Consider the following 21,318-nt stretch of genomic DNA (forward strand, 5'->3'; position numbering starts at 1 on the left):
ATCACTTACCTTCAACTACTAAATTTCTGTTCTATCACAAACTTTTGGTTTACGCAACCGAAGTAAATGTATCTTGACCAATCAGCATATGATGCAATATAACACGGATCAAAGGCAATTCTCTCACACAACAGTCAGCTACTTTATGTGCGTTAGGTACTAATTGCAAGGTGTCGTAAATGCGTTGCAAATATATTGTTTGCAATATGTTGTTTGCACAATGTTAGGATAGTCGTCGCCCTTTAGATGAGCTAAGTATACGCATCCATGACTACATTTCATGCACTAGACAACCACGACTTGAATGCCTCAGGCATCCGTGCATAGCGCCTTCGGGCAGCCTAGCCACACCCTTCCCATGTGTCAGGCCTTCGACGATCGAAGTACCGCAGCGTGACCCCCAAGGTCGGGACCATGGCCTCGACGTATAAAAGTGCCAGCAGACCTGCGGCATACACGCACTCACTGGTCTACTCTCCCAGCAGTCGGAGGTCCAACAAATCGCAGAGATGAACGCCAAGCTTGCGGTACGTATCCTAAGCTACAGCTTGGAGCTGATGATTAATCATAAGTGGCGTTTGGAGGCTAGTAAGCAGTACAAGTGGTAAATAAGCTGTTTAAGCAGATTTGGTATTGCCAGCCATGATAGAAATGCATTCAGTGGTACAAAGAGACGATCTAAGTTGCGTCTTGTTGCATTAAGGATCGAATCAGGTCAGCTTATTTTTTGCGCAGTTTGTGCCAACCCCAGTTGGGGAGCGAGGTTCCAAATAATTTCAGCTGCGCGCTTCGAAATAATTCGACTTGAGGAAGAAACAATCAAGGATTGATGGTGTCGTAGGCCCGTCTTAGACGATCGCTCACACAAGATGTACACGACGTTTATGTCTCCTCCTTTGCTTCCAGCTGCTGCTTCTGGCCGCCCTGGTGGCTGTTGTCTCTGCCAGCCACGGATACAGTGGTTATCACGGCTACCGCTCATACGCCGGCCCCTACTACGGAGGCTACAGGAGCGGACACCACGGCTACGGTTACGGACTCCGCAGCTACGGCCACCACGGCTACCGTCACCGCCGCTCTCTGGGCCACAGCGCCTACCGTAGCTACCTGCCCCACGGATATGGATACGCCAGCCACGGATATGGATACGCACCCCGCAGCTACGGATACGGATACGCTGCCCGCAGCTACGGATACGCCCCCCGCGCCTATGGATACCGCTCTGGTTACTATCATTAACCGCTGTGTTTTGTGATGGCACATCCGCGTCTGGCATCGACAAATACAAGTTCTTGAATCTTTCTGACAATTGATGTGGTAGATCAAGGTTTAGAGCAGAAGGTTCTCCCAACTGCGGGAATGGATCTAGAACTAAAGTTGTATTGTACCTGACAACATTAATAACGAAGTAGAACTGAAATGCTTTACATTGATTCACGGTATTGTTTTTTTCTCCGCCGTCACTGCTCTTCTAAGTAAGAAGTGGACAATGCTCGCCTTTTTGCATGACCAGATCTCGTTTATCCTATAAGATACGTACCCTGACAGCATGCGTAGTATGACTAACTTGCTGTATGTCATGTTGACCTCAGCATGACCTCGTCTTGGCATCCCACCCACATCATGACTATGTCCTGACATGACGGCACATAGGAGATGAAACACGCTCCAGTTGGCCCAGCCCCAGTTAACAGTAATACAATGGGGATCTGCAGACCTTTGGCCTTACCTTGACCTTTCATGCCAGTATGATTTATAGATGCTGTTTCTTTAAAGCTGTGACCATTGACTCTTTCCGTTTGCGCCGATATTTCCAAATTAGGCAAATCGTTCCCGAAAAAGCTTCATGGGACTCTTTTCCATGGGCTTTCCAGCCCAAGGCACTCGGCTGGGACGCCAGCCAATTAATGGTGAATATTCTTTGGAACTGATGTTATTGGCTGCAAGAAGAATAAATATACTTGTTATGATCAAAGTATAAACATTTAACTGATTACAGTCTAAGAACCGTTTCAAAAAGCCAACCGAACTGTGGTGGGCATGTATCCCCCGTTGACCATTGTGTGCCGAGTACACTTGTGACGTCATCAGTCGAAGCAGCGGAATTTGGCCGGACGGTTATGCCTTCTGTTCCAGGGCGTTACTCAATCCTACAAGCGCGGCGCTGCAGTGACTTTGGCCACGGTGATACGTGTACAGTTAGTGCGTGACTGTATTGAAATTCTTAACTTCGTTATATGTGTATCGGGGAGCAAGCTACTCCTATGCTGCTTTGGCAGGAAAAAATCCTCGGCTGAAAAACATATTCCATTGAAAAAGGTTTGTTTCGAAATTCATTGCAAGATTTTTCTGCTCAAGACTTACCCACATAACGTATGCTATTGGAGCTTGTGCGTTGTTGCCAGATGCACGTTCTTTTTGGAGCGAGTCGGGTGAAAAAGCGCAGGTGGCATTACAAAGGAGTCGATCAAAAAGGTGCAAGTATATGCTTTTATGTATTGAATCGCCCGAGGGAAATTAGCACGCAGCACTCAAACTTAGGTTGCGTTGCAGATTGGACTTGCTTCACACTTCCGCCTTTTTTTAAAGAAAATCCTAAAGTTTGCGCAAATGGGGCCGATTACGACAGTTATATTTTTGGGGATGATGGGGATCGGTATTGCAATTCTGAAAGTGCAAAAATAATTGCGCGCTGGGTCCCTAGCTGGTCGGGACGAGCCGGGCTGCAGGACAGATATTTTGGGAACAGTTGCGGTTCCATTCTGCAGACAAAAAGCTTTTAAAGTTCCGACTTTCAATATTGCTCCTTTGGCTAACTCTTAAGAGAGTTTGGCATCAGACATGTGTACAGGTTTGAAAAGAGGCCTACGGACCTGTCGTCTTTGCTCACTCGTGAATGCTTTGCCATGTTGTACTATTGACAGTGACCCCTCAACGCTGGGTCTTAGCTCTAGGTTATGGCGAATCCACCAAAGACTGTACCATGCGACACAATATATTTCTAGCCAAGAAATGCATGCGCCTAGGCACATTTGTCTGCCACTCATCATGAATCATGTGCACCACCTGGCACTCATTATGCATCACGACGTTCTTGATAGCCTTGGCGTCTTCCGTGGATCAGGAATGCGTCTTGTGACAAGCGGTCTTCCAGAACCTGAAGGCTCTATTCAGAAGGTCCCCAGCGGAGATCAATGCGTTAACGGTTCAGGGTGCTTGCTTATTAGAAACGATTGACATCACCGTAGCCCCGTCCATGCAAATAATGGGAAAGCTGACCGTTTATCAACATAGAGGTATCAGGGTCCACAAAATTGATGTCGTTACTTGTTTAGCCCCGCACACGAAGTTGAACCATGTGTATGTGTAGTCACTGTACTAAGACTCCATATGCCACACAAAGCGTCAGAGAGATTCAAAGCCTTTTATTTGTCGATACCAATTGTGGGTGGGCGATCACAAAACAGGACGCTTAATGGTAGTAGCCAGAGCGGTATCCATAGGCACGGGGGGCGTATCCGTAGCTGCGGGCAGCGTATCCGTATCCGTAGCTGCGGGGTGCGTATCCATATCCGTGGCTGGCGTATCCGTATCCACGGGGATGGTAGCTATGGTAGGCGCTGTGGCCCAGAGAGCGGCGGTGGCGGTAGCCGTGGTGGCCGTAGCTGCGGAGTCCGTAGCCGTAGCCGTGGTATCCGCTCCTGTAGCTTCCGTAGTAGGGGCCGGCGTATGAGCGGTAGCCGTGATAACCACTGTATCCGTGGCTGGCAGAGACAACAGCCACCAGGGCAGCCAGAAGCAGCAGCTGGAGGCAACGGGGGCGACATAAGTAGTGTTAACGTATTGTACAAAACATAATCAAAAACAAGCTTGCGTAGCTGTAAGAATCTATCGCCAACAGTTTTCTGCGCCTGCATTGTTTTTCATGTAGACTGGTCTTCGTTCATGACAAATCAAGCACAATTGCGGTCGCTACGAGCTGGATAACTTAACGTTTACCATCCCATACCTCACGTAGCCTTCCGCGTTTGAGATCTCTTCGTGCCCCCCCCCCCCCCCCCAGTTAGTTGTTTTAAGCTGGCAATGCCAAACTTGCTTTAACGACCTTATTGATACTTTGCTTTTGCTTATTAATTTTTGCTTACAAGCTTTCAACTACTAACCATTATGCTCAGATAGAAGCGATAAGCACAAATAGCAACCCAAAGCTGTAGCTGAGGACACTCACCGCAAGCTTGGCGTTCATCTCTGCGGTTTGCTGGACCTCCGACTGCTGGGAGAGTAGACCAATGAATGTGTGTCTACCGCGCGTCGTCTGGCACCTTTATACGTCGAGGCGTTGGTCCCGACCTTGAGAGTCACGCTGCGGTAATTCGATCGTCGAAGGCCTGACACATGGGAAGGGTGTGGTTAGGCTGCCCGAAGGCGCCATGCACAGGTGTCTACCGCGTTCAAGTCATGGTTGTGTTGTCTATGGCATAATGCTACGGATATGGGTGCTTAGCTGATCTAGAGGGCCAGTCCTATAGTAGCGTGCAAACAACATATTGCAAACAAGATAGTTACAGCATATTCACAATTATTGTTACTATGTTGTAATACATTGCAACATATTGCAACAACACACCTACACCATATTGCAAACCGTATCTAACGCACATCAAGTAACTAATTGTTGGGTGTGAATTTTGCTTTTGATCCGCGTTGTAGTGCATAATATGGCCAGTTATTAAGATACGTTTACTTAAGTGAAGTGGGCTAAAACGTTCATCTGTGGATATATCCCAGTTTTGAGATTGGTGATAGTAACTTGGTCATGGCACAAAAGTTCCAGACACCTCTGCGCCTCTGGTTTGTATATCAACTAAGGATTTCGGGGCCCGTTTATTTCAAACTTAAACAAACGACGTTATCTTAAAGATGCAGAATTATAGACAGCGGGTGATGTGCCATACAGAAAGACGTTCTAAACATGCATTTCACATTTGTCTTGTATCCTATTTTTCCGCAGCATTTAACAATATCTCCAAAGTTTCGGCAGACAAATGCTGGTGATGTCACTCGAGTGACAAATAATGCTGAGCAACATGTTATTGCTATTTTTGCTGGTACCCAATACAACAAAAACCGCGTGGCGGTACTTGTGGTGTGCAACATGGATGCTGGTGAGAGAAGGTTGATAATTTCAAAGATACTCAGTGGTATTTACTCCGTTTTGTTTTTGCATGGCACATATACTTCAGCGCAGCACGCACCATCTCATAGAATGCGGCTGATTGTTGAATTTGGGTTACGATACTGCGATGGTTATGTCACAATGGAATTGTGCTTGTGCTACGTATAGCGTAGTGAGCAGAGGTGGCGTCCATGGCTTGAAACATCTGATATGCTTTACTTTCTCACCTGGCAGTGATCAGTGATATGACATTTCAGCCAACAATCAAATGATGTGCGCAATTTGGGGAGCATGGCCTGTGATCCATTGACATGAGGTAAGATGAAATCTCGGGAACATTTTGTTGATTGGCTACGCCAAATTCCCCCTCTTCCTTGACACTGATTGTTGGAAAATGGCATGACAGTGTTTAAGACATAAATTGATGCAACGCAACTTTCATTGGCCAGATACTTTGCTCACTGCTTTCTAAGTAGCGTGACTGTTGTCCAAAGGCTGTCGATTTGTAAAGATATCGTCATAAGGGAACAAGGCCGAAAAACTTCTCAGATTTCGTGCCTAATTTCATACCTATTCGTACCTAATAATCGTACCTATTTTTTAAAGTTCATGTGCGTAGCCACAGCAGTCAAGCATGGAAGCCTCACAGATTGCATCTGCTTCTTGAAAGGACACCTGTTTTGTGAAGTTGAAGGGATGCAGTTACAGCTCTCTTTCTTACATGCTGAAAACTTCAATTGGTGAGCCTCCCCCCCCCCCCCCCCCAATTACCAACGTTTTGGCTACGTCCCTGCGTCGGTACGGTTATTGGGCACCGAGTATGCATACTTATCATCGCATTTCCACTGGAAAATCAGCTGAAGTAGCAAGCCTGTAACAATCAGCCTGCATTATGCACGGCATTGATATGACGGGTGCGTCATTTTCACACGCTCGAAGTAAAACGGGTGAGGGTTGTTTTTCACTCAGAGGCAGAACAGCTTGGAGCAGGGTCCCCAAGACGTATAGCTGGCTTGCCTGTCGTGTCTATTGAAAAGAGCGGGGAAAGGGATTCTCAAAAGAAGGGCATCTATTTAATCGTATCTGTGGAAACGTTGGAAACCATGTTTTTAACTTTTGCGTGGAATGATCATTAACAGTATTTTAAGTAAATTCGTTACACTGATATCTACTAAAATGCATATGTTTTATCCATAAAATTTTGGTGCATTGAGAACCAGCGCACGAGTTATGGTAGTCACATGTGTTGTGGACACTGCGCACTGTATTCTTGGGAACGGATGAAAAAAATTCTGAGCAAGAAATGATACATTATTCACCGATTGAACTTTACAGTATACAAGAGAGAGAGAGAGAGAGAGAGAGAGAGGGAGAGAGAGAGAGAGAGAGAGAGAGAGAGAGAGAGAGAGAGAGGAGAGAGAGAGAGAGAGAGAGAGAGAGGGGGAGAGGGAGAGGGAGAGAGAGAGAGGGAGAGAGAGAGAGAGAGAGGGAGAGAGAGAGAAGAGAGAGAGAGAGAGCTGCAACTGCATCCCTTCAGCTTCACAAAACAGGTAAGAAGCAGGTGCAACCCGCGGGGCTTCCATGCGTGACTGCTGGAGCTACGCACATGAAATTGAAAAGATGTGTAACTTAAGTATATATATATATATATATATATATATATATAGATATTTATTTATTTATGTATTTATGTATGTATATATATAATATATATATACATAAATATATATATATATATATATATATAACGAATATATAGAACATTAGGCACGAAAATCGGAGATGTTTTTGGTCCTATCCCGTCATGACGACTTCTCCGACCTTGCCCACTCCGCCCCTCCCCAAATTATTTTAAGAAATATACACCCATGGACAACAGTCATGCTACTTAGAAAGCAGCGATCAAAGTATCTGGACGGATGAAAGTTGCGCTTGTACCAGGTTATGTTTTAAACACATGCTATTCATGCCATTTTCCAACAAACATTTATAAGGAAGAGGGGGAATATAGCATAGTCTATCACCAAAATGTTCCAGAGATTTCATCCTTCTTCCTTACGTCAATGGATCACAGGCCATGATCATCAAACTGCACACATCATCTGATTGCTCTGAACTGTCATCAGATCACTGATCGCTGCCAGCTGAGAGAGTAAAGCGTATCAGATGTTTCGAGCCACGGACGCCACCTCTGCTCACTACCCTACACATAGCACAAGCACCGTTCCATTGCGCCATTATCACCGCAGTATCGTAACACAAATTCAACAATTAGTGGCATTCTCTGAGGTGGTGCGTGCTGTACCGAAGTGTATGCGCCATGCAAAAACAAAGCGGAGAAAATACCACTGAGTACCTTTAAAATTATCAACCTTCTCTTACCAGCATCCATGTTGCACACCACAAGTACCGCCGCGCCGTTTTGTGATTTTGCGTACCAGCAAAGATAGCAATAACAAAAGCAAGCTGCAATATGTTGTAATATATTACAGCATTAAAACAGTATATTGTGAATATGTTGTAACTATCTTGTTTGTAATATGTTGTTTGCATGTTGCTATAGAGTTGGCCCTCTAGGTGCGCTAGGCATCCATATCCATGATGTCATGCACAGGTCGAGCACGACATGAACGCTGCAGACATCCTCGCATAGCCTAACCACATCCGTCCTATGTGTCAGGCCTTCGACGATCAAAGTACCGCAGCTTGGCTCCCAAGGTCGGGACCACCGCCTCGACATATAAAAGTGCCAGCAGACCTCCAGCAGACACACACTCATTGGTCTACTTTCCCAGCAGTCGGAGGTCCAACAGGCTGCAGAGATGAACGCCAAGCTTGCGGTGAGTACTCCTAACTACAGCTTCCAGTTGCTAGTTGTGCTTTTCGCTTATATATGAGCATAATGTTTGTGGTTTAAAAGCTTGTAAGCAATACAAATTATCAACAGGCTCGCTAAAGCAGGTTTCGGTATTGCCTGTTCGAAACAACTGGCTTGGGGGGAGGGGGAGAGGGGGCACCAAGAGATGATTTCAGGCGCAGATGGTTGCATGAGGGATGGAGCAAGCTCTTTTGTTCAGTTATCCAGCTCGTGGCAAACGCAGTTTTTGAAATTATTCTTTACACAGGGTGTTGATGCCACTCATGTCGCCTCCTTTTCTTCCAGCTGCTGCTTCTGGCTGCCCTGGTGGCTGTTGTCTCTGCCAGTCACGGATACAGTGGTTATTCCGGCTACCGCTCATACGCCGGCCCCTCCTACGGAGGCTACAGGAGCGGGTACCACGGCTACGGCTACGGACTCCGCAGCTACGGCCACCACGGCCTTCGCCACCGCCGCTCTCTGGGCCACAGCGCCTACCATAGCTACCATCCCCGTGGATACGGATACGCCAGCCACGGATACGGATACGCACCCCGCAGCTACGGATACGGATACGCTGCCCGCAGCTACGGATACGCCCCTCGCGCCTACGGATACCGCTCTGGCTACTATCATTAAGTGTTCTATTTTGTGATCACTCATTCACAATTGGTATCGACAAATAAAAGGTTCTGAATCTCTCTGGCATTTTGTTTGTTCTATGAGGATTTAGTGCAGTAACTACACATGCAAATGGTTTAACTAAATGTGCAAGGCTAAAAACTAACGGCATATATTTTGTGGACCCTGATACCTCACATTGTTGTTGACAAACGGTCAATTTTTGCATTCTTTGCATGGACGGGATTACAGTGATCTTAATCGTTTCTGATTAGCATACACCTTGAACCGTTAACGTACTGGTCTCCACTGTGGACTTCCCAATGGAGTTTACAAGTTCTGCAAGACCATCTGTGACGAACCGCGTTCTAAATCTATGGAAAACGCCAAGGCTATCAACGACGCTTTGGCAAAGCATGATGATTGACAGATGACTGTGCCAGGAAGCATGCATTTGTCGGTTAAAAATAGATTGTTATTTATGGAGTGCTATGCGAAGAAGCTTATGCATGTACATAACAGTGTTACTAGCGTTATTCCGCTTTGAATAATGAAGGAAGTGGACAGATAGATGCATTGATATTCAACTGCATGCCTGTATCGAAACGAACAGCATTAGTCATGTATCAGCTGTGATAGTCACATCAGTCTGACATGATTCATGTGATTTCATGTCTATGCCCATGATTTATGCCCAAAGTCCATCGAATGATATCCTGATTTGATCACAAACCTGTCCTGTCAGTACCTTAAAAGCATAGAAGCCATCACTGGTGCTCGTTTTTTTAAGGGCATGTAGCCGAAATATTGATGCATTGTGCCGTCCCTTCTTCAAGATGTTTCTTCCAGGAATAAGGCTATTAATACCGACTGATCTAGGGAAATAGATTGCACCGTTTGGTGAAATCCTTTGGTGAATTGTCATCAAATAAAGCTTGAGGCTACTACCAATAAGCTATGTTCATGCTCACGTCGTCTATGGTCATGCGTATACATGTACGCGAGAGCATAGACGACAGGCTCGTAGACGTCTTTTCAAATCTGCACCAAAGTCGCATGTCATTCAGAGGAGCAGTATAGAGCGTCGGGACTATGAAAGCTAATTGTTTATGGTCTGGTACCGCAACTGTTCCCAAAATATCAGCTCGCAGCGCGGCTCGTTCCGGCCACCTAGGGACCCAGCCCGCAAATTGCCGCTGTAAAATAATGCTGACCTGAGATTAACCCGCTTGTTTTAAGACAACTAGAACCTGCATTTGTAATTTCTCCTCAATTTTAAGTGTGTATTTCAAGTTTGCGTAAAATGTCATGTCAGCGTCATACAATACGCAACATCATTTGGCTACCAACAGTCCCTGTCCCTGTTCGAAATCCGACACCATTTCACTCCTGATGTTTTGAAGCTCCTTGTCGAAATTCACATCTTTCCCCACATCCCCTTCTGTCTGTCCATCCGGGGTGGAGCGGCCGAGCGTCGCTGAGACAGAGGTGCAAAGGGTGATGCACTTTTCAGCCATGCTAGTGAGTGGTGTCCGCGGCAGTCACCCCATTTCACCCGCTCTGGAGGCGCTCGGCTGGCGTACCGTCGCGGATCTTGTGCACCGCCGGGGCTCCCTGAATGTCTACAAGGCACAGCATGTCCCGGAAGCTTCCCAGTGCACTGCGTGCTCTATTCGTAAGGTGTGCCGAGTCCTCCCAACGCTAAACTCGGGTCATTTCGGGCGGTGTCCGCTCGCTGCATCTGCCACTCGTCTGACTGAGCGGCACCCGGGAGCACATCCCGTACCGCGTCGCCCCCGTGTGAAACCGACTGTCTGCGGAGGCCGTCCGCTGCCCCCTTGCGCCAAGCATTCTTGGCTGTGTTAAGTTGCTGACTCATCAACTGAAACTGTGTGTCTAGGCGTATGTCTGTATCTCTGTAGTGTGTGTGGTTTCTTTTTCCTTGTACGACTAGGCGCAGAACGACCGCCACGTGGATGCGCCTGAAATAAAATAACTATAGCTATAGCATAACTAATAGTGGCACTGCTTAGAAAGCAGCGATGAAAATACCTGGGCAATGGAATTCGCTTTGTACCAGTTTAGGTCATAAACACTGTGATGCCATTTTCCAGCAATTGACGAGAAAAAAGGAGAAAAAATATATAAAAAAGTGTCCCGTCACAAAAATGTATTAGAGATTACATCTTTTGACCTCATGTCAATGGATCACAAGCCATGTTTCTAAAACTGCAGGCATCATCTGATGGCTCTGAACTGCCATCAGACCAGTGCTTTCTGCCAACGGAGAGAGTACAACATATGGGATGTTTCAAGTCATGGAAGCCTTTTCTGCTCATTACAATGTACCTAGCATAAGCACAATGTCTCTACGCTATAATCACCGCAGTGCCATAACACAAATTAAGGAATCACACACAATCTTATATGGCGATTGCTGAAGGTAGCTGTGGGCACCATGCATCAAAAACCGAAATAAATACCACATAGTAGCTTTTGAAATCACGCTCAGTCCCCTCCCACAATCATCCATGCTGCACACCAGAACTACCGCCGCGTCATTGGTGTGGTACTATAGCAAGCAAATATAGCAATAGCATTTTGTCCACGAATATTCGTCACTCCAGTGACGTAATTGACATTTATCGAGGCTTTGAATAAGTCAAGACATTGTTAAATGTTGCGTAGAAAACGCAGACAAGACAAAATTAGGAATAATGTTTGGAATCCTCTTCTGTATTCCACGCAACTCGATGTTTGCAAGTTTTGATTATAAAACAAATGGTGCACTTGACGTCGTACTTGAACTATGATTTGGACTGGACTCTGAAATGCTTAGTGGATGTATAAACCAGAAGTGCGGAGGTTCCTAGAAGTACTTGTCCAAAGTCTAACACCATTTCCATAGATGGGCCAGCTGTTTGCTGAGGGAGTGCCAAATAAATTATGTTCTTCGAAATTTGAAAATATCTCTTAAAAAGCGAAAGAATTGTTACCTACAACCCATAACTTTAGTCACAACTAGCGTCGCTCCATTCACTCACTTGAATCGAATGAAAACAAAGAAAATGGTCATGGGTAAGTAATGTGCATCACAGCCTTTCGTGAAAACATCGGCAGCTCACAATTCACGTGGATGTTCACCGAGCTCCACTTTCACTACGCTCGATGAAGGCAGCTTGGTCGGATGGTGGCTGATAATGGAACAAAGTCGTTAAGTTATGAGAATCACAGACTTATCTAAAGACGTAAGCATCGGTGCCCTTTTCCATCGATGCCGTTTATTGTACGAATTTGTGTCGCGTTCAAAAACATTATTTTTTTATTGTGATATGTCGAGACTTAATTTGAAAGTTAACAGCATTAAATCAGTAGGGATGCGCAGCACTTAATGGTACCACAAAATTATACCGGCTGTCCCGATGATTATAATAAGAATTGCCCCGACCGTCTCTTTTCCAAATAAGTCCTGGATTTTTTCTGGAATTCCAGAAAGACTGAAGTCAGTGGACACCTTGGGCTCCAGAACAGAAATCAATATTTAAACCAATAACATACGGGAGTTTTAATTCAAGCAATGCACAAGCAGACAACTTAATACATAACTTATCAGCATTTTGCTAATGTACAGATGAAAGTGAAAAATTCATATCAATACGTTACACTCATAGATGCTCCTTTCTAAAAAAGGCCTGCAGGTAAAACCCTTTCAAGGTAAATAGAATGACCAATAATCTACTACCTTCATGAAAAACAGGTACTATTTATCCTTACCTCTTCATCAGTCCCATTTAACCCGTCCCGGCCGCGGGCAGCCTGTATTCTCACTTACGGTGTTCCGAGCGCAGCTCAAAAACGAACGCTTGCAGTGGCACGAAATCGTCGGTTCCTGTTCATCTATCTAGTCAGCATAATTTGTGTAGACTTAAGTTTTGATCTACCGCAAGGTCAGTTGCGTCAATTAGGCCAAAAAAATCAATCTTTAAAAACTTAACCACACATAACACTTTTGTGGACCATTTGCCATTGTTCAAGCTTGTTGTGTAGCAGAAAATGATTTTAGCATGCTGTTTCACCTGGAACACTTCCGGCTGTCTACCGGAGAAACAACTGGCACGTACTCACTGATTTAAATTGTTGCCCACCGCACAAAAGCAAGCGTATTTGATAGATAAGCATATTATGTGCTATAACTACGGATCAAGGACAATTTTCTCCTCCAACAGAAAACTACTTGATGTGAGTTAGGTACTGTTGCATCCAGCAAAAACATTGATATTAGGTAGATACTCAGTTATTTGTGGAAAGTCTGTTAGACTCCACTTGCACAACCTTTGCACAAATGTTCGCCAGCAGCGCAGTCGTATACCTACTATTTTGCTGTGGTGATTTCGAAGGCCCAGGACACATTACACAGAAAGCCGGGAAGAATTCCAGCGCCAGTCCAAATAAACATGCCAGTCAAAACCGTCCATTTGCACACCAAAGGACGATTTAGAAATATTTGGGGCAGATTGTGTTATGACCAGAACCATTGGCAAGTAATTAGGGTGGACATGTGACGTCAAAGGAATCATGACAGGTATCGGACGGCGGGCGACATATACCTTAACCGCGCGCCACGCTTTGTGAATAAGGGAGGTTTCTCGACAGGAGGAGAGGATTCTGGGGAGAGAACGAGCCTTCCGCATCCAAGCACATGCAGGGTGCTTATCCTCCCCACAAAAAGCCTCTCCCTTGGGAGCAGACTGGGCACAACTCAAAGTGCCTTTGAAAAGCCTTCGCATGGCCTGCTCCCGGCCACATCGCCAAACTCCTGTAACAACATGAAGCGTTTAATTTCATTTGCCGTGACATGACACGCACGTGACACGGCTTGAAGGGCACCCCATTCCGACGCCACAGCGTGTTATGGCGTCATTTCCGAGAGTCCCGGCGATGACTGCATCTTCTCCGTGAGGAAAACAGCACACCAAGCTCGGCCAGTTCATGGTCGTCTGGCCACCAGTTCACATGCTTCAGGGTCCCCAGTGGTACGTGACAGTCCCCGACGTCCTCCACAAACTTATGCCCAAACGAACGTCAGTTAATGGGCGGGGCTATGTGCAGTAAGCTCAAAACATACTTTTTTGAGCTGAAGGCGTAAAACAGTTGTGAGTATAGCGCTCGAATTTGCTAGGTTGGAGGTAATTGTGGCATCTCTGGGCGCAGGATTCATGTTTGGCACGAAGCTTGTCAAACAGCGATAGCTTGTAGGCCAACCTACAACGCAATGTCGGCCACAGGGGTAGCAAATCACGCTGGCCTATGCCGCCTACCGCCATCAGACATGACGTGCTTGCATGACGGGCCCCGACAACGGACGGGATTGCAAACATGACGGGCTCCTGCAACAGTGCGACCAGTCCCGCTCAGGACTGTAGTTTCCAATACTACAAACAGATGTCGCTAGCTGCAAGCTACCCCACAGAGATGTCACGAGTGCTTCCAATCGACGCGTACGGCGCATGGCGTTCAAGCTGAGTTCAACAGCCGCTGGTTTGCAAAATAGTCGGAGGATGGCGTCAGTTACGTCGAACTTGGATATCCGGGAACAGACAGACGACGTGTCGCTTCGGTATTTTATTGGGGAGAGTGCTGGAGGGGGAAGAGAGAGAGAGAGAGAGAGAGAGAAAGAGAGGGAGAGAGATAGAGAGAGAAGGAGAGAGAGAGAGAGGAGAGAGAGAGAGAGAGGAGAGAGAGAGAGAGAGAGAGAGAGAATGATGTAGCTCTAGCGAATTGCATAGATATAGCGAATAGCAACGTAGTGGTAGATAACTAACAGCTGAGAGCAAGTGTCGCCCCTCTCGCTTTCGCTCTTTGTCAACTCAGCCTGCACACTTGCTGTTGTCTCCTATCTACCACTGAGTTTTTTCCGCTATTAGTTCTTCCCCGTCCACACTCTTCCAAATAGCATACCCTATGACCCACCGCCTCCCTGTTCACAGGCACAAAAGGTCAACGCAATCGGCACAATCTTCGGACTACTTTGCACTCCTTCGCCTGATGAACTCGATTGGCCTGAACGCCATCTACCGGGACCTGCCGTTCTACCCAGGCCAGTGTTAATTTTGTTCTTACACCTGGGTGGAAAATCACACCTTCTCATAATCTTTAAGACATCCATACACTGTTCTTTCTTTCATCCTCTCCACCGCAAAACAACCTGCCAAATCAATCAACATTTTTCTGAGAGTACCATTAACTGTCGTCCAGAGCTTAACAAAGCGACCATAGGGTTATAGTTCCCACATTGAATATGGGCAATGCTCCTGTCATATGATGCATCCAATGGCTACGATCTGACTTTGCATTTCAGATAACCAAACAGAAAAACCATGCCAAGGGCCAACCAGGGCCCATCCGTTGTCATATCCCGCTTCCTGCAAAATGTCATGTACGGGAAATAAGAAGATTGTACCTGCTTCCTGAAACTTTCATACCATGCATGCCGAATGTTTCATCCTGCCTTTTTTTACCTAACCTGGACTGTGCATCAAGATACAAGCCTGAGACCCAAATGCATCCTTTTTTAGTTCACGGTGAATTGGTATGAGCTACATGCCTACAGAACATGTGTTATGGGTATACCACATAGAAACATATACTGATACTGAACCATATTTTAAGACAATAATGCAGCAAGCATTGCTAGATCCGACTAGCGTGAAATGAGGCTGTAAGCTGCAATCTAAATGTTAACGGCATACCCAGCATCGTTTACATGCTCATATCACAACACACGGTCATGGGGACACAATCACACCACAAGGTAATGACTAGGGTATTAATTATTTGGAGCCAGTTACAACCAGCCCAAATGCAAAATAACCTTAAATAGCACTCCGACGAGACGCGCTGGTCTACCTCTGACGTGCCTTGTTTTGCTGATAATCCATCGACCTCAAGCCACGCTAAAACCACAAAGATAAACACATCAGGATCGCAACACGAGCGCCAGATTAGCCCCCGATACTTTCACCCTCGCTAGCAGCGGGATGTCTATTACCACCCGAGGGATGTCGATTAACACCCTAGAGGTGGCACTCGCTTACGCCTATCAGCAAGAACGGATGACGTTTATAGGCAAATAAAACGATATCTTCGAGTTTTTCATCATTTCCTTAAACTTTTAGTCAAAATTATCGCGTTTTTATATGTAACTTTGCCTTTCTCATCATACCATGCATTTTTCTGATTTCTGGCATATTTTTTCAGGATGAGTAGGAGTCCGTTTTAAAGCTGTTCTTTGCACCTTAGATAACTGATCTTGAATTAACATCTGGTAGACATGCTGTAATAGTATTAAAATGATACATAGCATAGAGCATACATAGCACTGTTTAGATAACGTTTTTGTCCTAACTTTGCTATAGATTAGAGGATGTATCTATTTTCCATTTGTCACTGTTGTGCTGAAGTGCCACCCAAACCTCCATCCTAGGTTTTTTCGGCAATTTGACCGTAGTTTGTAACAAACTAGCAATTAAAAGATGCTCGATGTTGTTTTCTACCAGTTGTCAAAGTATCAAGCTTTGCTTTACTATTTCTTGAGCACCAAGTTCACTTTAGTGTCGGGATGTCAAGAGGGCGTGAATTGAGGATGTCGATTCCGCGGCAAAATTTTCATTTAGCAGCGCTGGAAGCGAGCGGGACAAGCGCCGGCGCTGTTAAACAGATGGCCCGTTCGTGTGGAGTAGTAGATGGGTGAGGGCTGCAGTGTTTAATGTGTGCATGGGGTACACTGGTGAAACTGTCGCCAAAATGTGCCCCATCTATGTTGCCCTTGGCCAACTTTTCTTAAAGGGAATGTTCCACATTTGAAGATATTGAGTTAGGCATCAGATATTATGGGAAATGCTTCCTTGTAACTATTGGTTAGCTTTCAAAGTTCGAAAACGACGTTAAGTAGCCAAGTTTCAAAGTTTATAAAAATGGGCCCCATTGCGTCATTGTTTGATGGCGTCATGAAATGGGTTTGTAACGACAGCAAAACCTGGCAGCATCTGGCAGCCAGACCTTAAGAATACCTCGAAACACACGATAGCTGACGCCAACCGGTTATTCTCGTCGCGGTGGCTGTATCGGGGGGGGGGGGGGGGGGCAGATTGGTGGGTGGGTTTTTTGTGGATTTTTGTCATGGTGCTCGCCGTAAGAAAAGCTTTCGGGCTGACATGCGCAACGTAGCGACATGCTGTGCTGCTGCTGTTGTTGCTTTGCTGTTGATTTTGCCAAAACTTTTACGTCGAACCATCGTTGCACGCAGTACTGTAGTCCTGACAATGATATCGTGTGATGTGTACAATAGTCACTGTCATTGTTTGTAGATGGAAATGAGGTGTGTCAAAATTAATAAATTTATAACATGGTCTTTATTGTTTGTAACTGGAAATATGGTGTCATGCGAAAAAAGCAAATTTGCAACGTTGACATGCATTGATTGTCAAAGCATTGCTATTGCTATGGTTAAGATGGTAAGGTTAGGCTACCAATAATTTTTTCGCTTAGGTTTTTCATGCAATTAATAGTTAGCCCTGATATAATCATTGTGGTGCAACGACATTCTTGCCGTAAACAGTGCTTTGGCATTGTTAAATAAATTTTTACCAGTCACTCGTAAATTATAAGCTGCTATCTCATAGGCTTGACAAAGAGTACTCAACCAATGTGGTACGTTGTGTAATAGCACTGGTCAATAGTTCCATTTTGGAACTATCTCGGTGCTGTTCTGTGGCATGACATAATGAACAGCATCATGGTTTTTCGACTGCAATCCATGCCGCTTTCATAAAAATTCCACCATGAAAAGATCGGCAGGGGATGCACTCTTGTATTTACTTCCTATCTCACATACGACTGACCAAAAACACATGATTCAATATACAAATCACTTTTAGCAAAGCAGACAAACAATAAGTAGCATCATTTGCTCAGCCTATTTCGGAAATGCAGAAAACGCAGGTGATAGAGATGTAAACACATCGTTCACTTTCATGGTCATGCAACATGCTGCAGCCATCAGGCTGCTGTACTAAAAAAATAACAGCAAAACTTTACATGTGATGAAATGACACTGCAAACATGCTAAACTTGCACAAGGGTGGAGACATGACAAGTGCATGTAGTTATGGTTGGATGGGTAAAATGCAAGGAAGTGATGAAACTGCCAGTGCACACCAGGCCCATGATAGCCATATTATTAAGTGCTGTCCATGACACCATCAATGCCTTTCCACCTTTCTCAGCGTCCAGCATCCCACGCAAGTTGCAGTGACTATGACATTGATTACTGAGGAGCAATGCTCGCCTGCATACAAGATTTGTGAAGACAGTGCAATGTGCATAAGTAACAATAAAGCTATATTTTCAGAATTTTTGGGAAAGAGAATTTCGCAAAGCCAAATAATGTGAGCCTATGCTGAGCAATGAGCTGCACACACCAGCCGCTACTGCCAAAATGAATTGCTGACAAAATGACATGGAATGGATTAACTATATGCTGTAATACCTTAAAAGGTTCACAAAGTTAGCAAGATCATAATGAAGCACCAGTGCCAGTACTTGCCTTTAAATGCCCCTGCAATTAAGTGCTAGTTTGCCAGCATTCCTTTGTCATGTTAAAAAACAACAAAGGTAGAGGCAGGCATCGACATCAATAGGCATTAATATATCAAGCACCAATATATCACATTTTATTGGGAGTCGGTAGACGGAAGAATACCAAAACAATGTTCTCTCTCAGAAAAACCAACCTCGCACGCACACTGCCCAGCACATCAATACCAATACAAGCCACTGGCACACCCCACCAGCGGTCACACACATTTCGAGCCCCCGATTCACACTCCTTTGTCAAATAAGTGTGATCTCACATTTGCACAGCTCGCGGGACTATCAAATTGCAGGTTTTCTCACAATTTCTGCACAGATCTTAAGTCACAACACCAGACTTTACCGTGACCTCCCTTCGAAACAAAGTCCCAGCTGGGGTTCATGGTAATGCGGCTCAAGAGGTTCTCCTTGTAAAGCACAATTTTTTTCCAATATCTAAATTTGTCTTACCATGTGTCTGAAACACTCAGATGAGTATATATCTAAAATTGCTGTTTTCCTAATTTCATAATGCCTTGCTAACCTATAACCCGTGCTAGGTTATGTGCTCCGGTACACAAGGCGCCAACCGAGCTGTCTGTAAGAGATACGTTAGCAAAAGAAGGAAAAAACGCCAGCAGAAAAAAGGCAGATTTGCCGCCGCGTTTTCTTTTATGTAACTTTGGGAGAGTGCCCATTTTTTGGGTGCTGTACTTTTTTCCAGACAGTGGCGTTCTTTTTTAAAACATTGACTTGCGGCCCAGAAATAAGGAAAAATGACCCGCTCACGACCAGTCTCGCACAACCCCGTAATTGTATTCAGCAGTAAAATCTTACTGACAGCCAATCACCTTCCGCGCACTGTACCACATGTGCAGCATCATCGCCTTTGCGAATGTATCAGCGGCCATGCTGTTCTGAAGACAAAGAAAAACAGCCTGTAATATCAAGGGGATTTCATGACGTTTTTGTGGCGTTCTTCATCAGAAGGTGATTTTGAAGTTGGCTGTAAATAAGCCTTTTCGTACTTTGCGGGCGTGTAACTCAGGAACCAGAGCGTTTTGCGCCTTAAAAAGGGCATATCCGTGAACTGCATCAAATTGTCGTGAAGATGGCTATTTCAGTTCAAAACGTCATACAAGTGTGGAGCATTCATTTTAAGGCTCGTGCTGGGAAATGGGCGTCATGTAGGTGAATAATTCACTTAGAGAATGCCCATGATCAGATCGGGCCACCAATCCCAGAGACCATGGTGCACCATGCACACTTATAAGTTTAGATGGGATGAGTACTGAATAAAGATCAGGCTGTGAGCCATGTATTTGGAGGCCATTTTTCACCTGGGCTCAATCTGGCAGTAGTTGTGTAGCTTGCTATGCAGAAGCGGGGTTTCCCCCAGCCTATTGGTATTTGGTTTTAGGGGCGCATTACCCATTGTTGTTGGCTGTTCAATAAAATATTGTTTGGTTAAAAACTAACCATTGGCTAATTGGTGCTCCAGCCATGCCCCTCAAACATTTAGAAGAACATGGGTTAAAGCGAAGCCCATTTGTAAATATATCTTGGTGGTATATGTTGCCGTTTCTCCCTTTGCAACCCTCCCTAAACACATTTCAGAAGTTTGCGTGTTCAATGTGCGACAACGTTTTCGTAAAGGCGGCATATGTTTTGATGTGAGCAACATATCAGATGAAGGACACAAAGGTAATTACAAAAGTTTGTTCATGCTGTTGTAACACAATTTTGGGATCATCCAAAATGTTCTTATTCAGGGTGCAGACAGTTACGAGCTCAGCATGCTATGCTCAGCAATTCGGTGAAAATATGGTGTTGTAGAAGAGCTGTTTATTTTTACTGCAGGCATTTCACATAAAAATAGTGGTGCTTACCATGGAGCGATATAAGCATTTGACCATGTAGGTGAACTTCAGTATTCCAAAGTGTCATTTTAGCTAGCATTCATTTATTTCATTTCATATATTTGTTTCAAGGTCACCTGGGGTGTGATATTGCTCATGACATCATTGAAGCACTCTCATAGGTAATGCACTCTCATAGGCACTCTCATAGGTACATCAATGTGTAGTTGGCTATGATAATGGAATACTATGAATAGTACCTTTGTTGTGTTGGCATGTGATGAGGCAATATTTCCCCGCTCTATCCAGGTCATTTTTGCTAACAGCTTATGTTATGGTTCCAGCTATAGCCTTTCTGTGTGACCTGTTTCTGTGGACTCTTTTCTGTGTGACAAGTTTAGGGTAGAGTGAATGGCCTGTTTTCTTGTATTTGTATTGGAAATATCAAGTGTATTAAGTTATTGTTGAATGGATTAAACTGGTGCTTAACTTAGTTGAGTGGAAAAACATTGTGGAACATTCATTGGGAACAAACATCGTATCATGGTAGCAAAGGCTACCTTCAAGGTGATGAAGTATGAAGTAAGGACTATACACATTGGTATTACAGGGTGTGAATGACGGTGCATTTTCCATATCAGTGACTGATGGATCTGTATTGTACATATGTGGGATGAAGATATGTATTTTTGTATGGTCATTGTACATTGTACAGGCTGTGATCCCAAACCCAAATGCACTTTAAGCTGTTGGCACTTGAAGATTTGTTTGTGATCCTTTTTGTTTTTGAAAAGTTTTTGTTATTCAGTGCAGTGCGCCATAGGTACGTGGAAACTCTAGCTATTGCCATCTGATCTGAATGATTTGGTGCATGGTGTCATATTGTAATTTTTTTAATTGACTTGTCCGCTATCTCCAAGGATATATATATATATATATATATATATATATATATATGCATTTCTGGTTGGATTATTTGCTGGATGTGAGCCTCAACATACACCAAAACTGCAATATCTCGCTGCACTTTGAAGTGAATCTCACAATGCTGTGCGTAACAACCTATAAATTCATATTAAGGACTAACTGCATTTAAATGGAACAAACCTAGCTTGGTGTACTGAAATTTATGCGGCAAACCTTGAGAATGATTAAAGTTGGCATTGGTATTTCAG

General features: G+C 44.7%; 1 protein-coding gene across 2 annotated transcripts; it reads left to right on the forward strand.

Moving 5' to 3' along the window:
- Nucleotides 1-454: 454 nt before the first annotated feature.
- Nucleotides 455-8,380, forward strand: LOC119095581 (prisilkin-39-like). Of its 2 annotated transcripts, none has more exons than XR_005093921.1 (2): nt 455-527; nt 8,340-8,380. XR_005093921.1 is itself a non-coding variant. In XM_037218436.1 (2 exons), the coding sequence occupies exons 1-2, from the start codon at nt 510-512 to the stop codon at nt 1,237-1,239; spliced, it is 351 nt and encodes a 116-aa protein (XP_037074331.1). In that variant the 5' UTR covers nt 462-509; the 3' UTR covers nt 1,240-1,303. The 2 variants fall into 2 exon arrangements, 1 of the variants encoding a protein (XP_037074331.1); XM_037218436.1 differs by lacking the exon at nt 8,340-8,380 and adding an exon at nt 907-1,303 and having other exon boundaries at nt 462-527.
- Nucleotides 8,381-21,318: the final 12,938 nt, after the last annotated feature.

This window comes from Pollicipes pollicipes, unplaced genomic scaffold (assembly GCF_011947565.3).
Source record: "Pollicipes pollicipes isolate AB1234 unplaced genomic scaffold, Ppol_2.1 Scaffold_4219;HRSCAF=4965_pilon_pilon_pilon, whole genome shotgun sequence".
NCBI classification, from domain to species: Eukaryota; Metazoa; Arthropoda; class Thecostraca; order Pollicipedomorpha; family Pollicipedidae; genus Pollicipes; species Pollicipes pollicipes.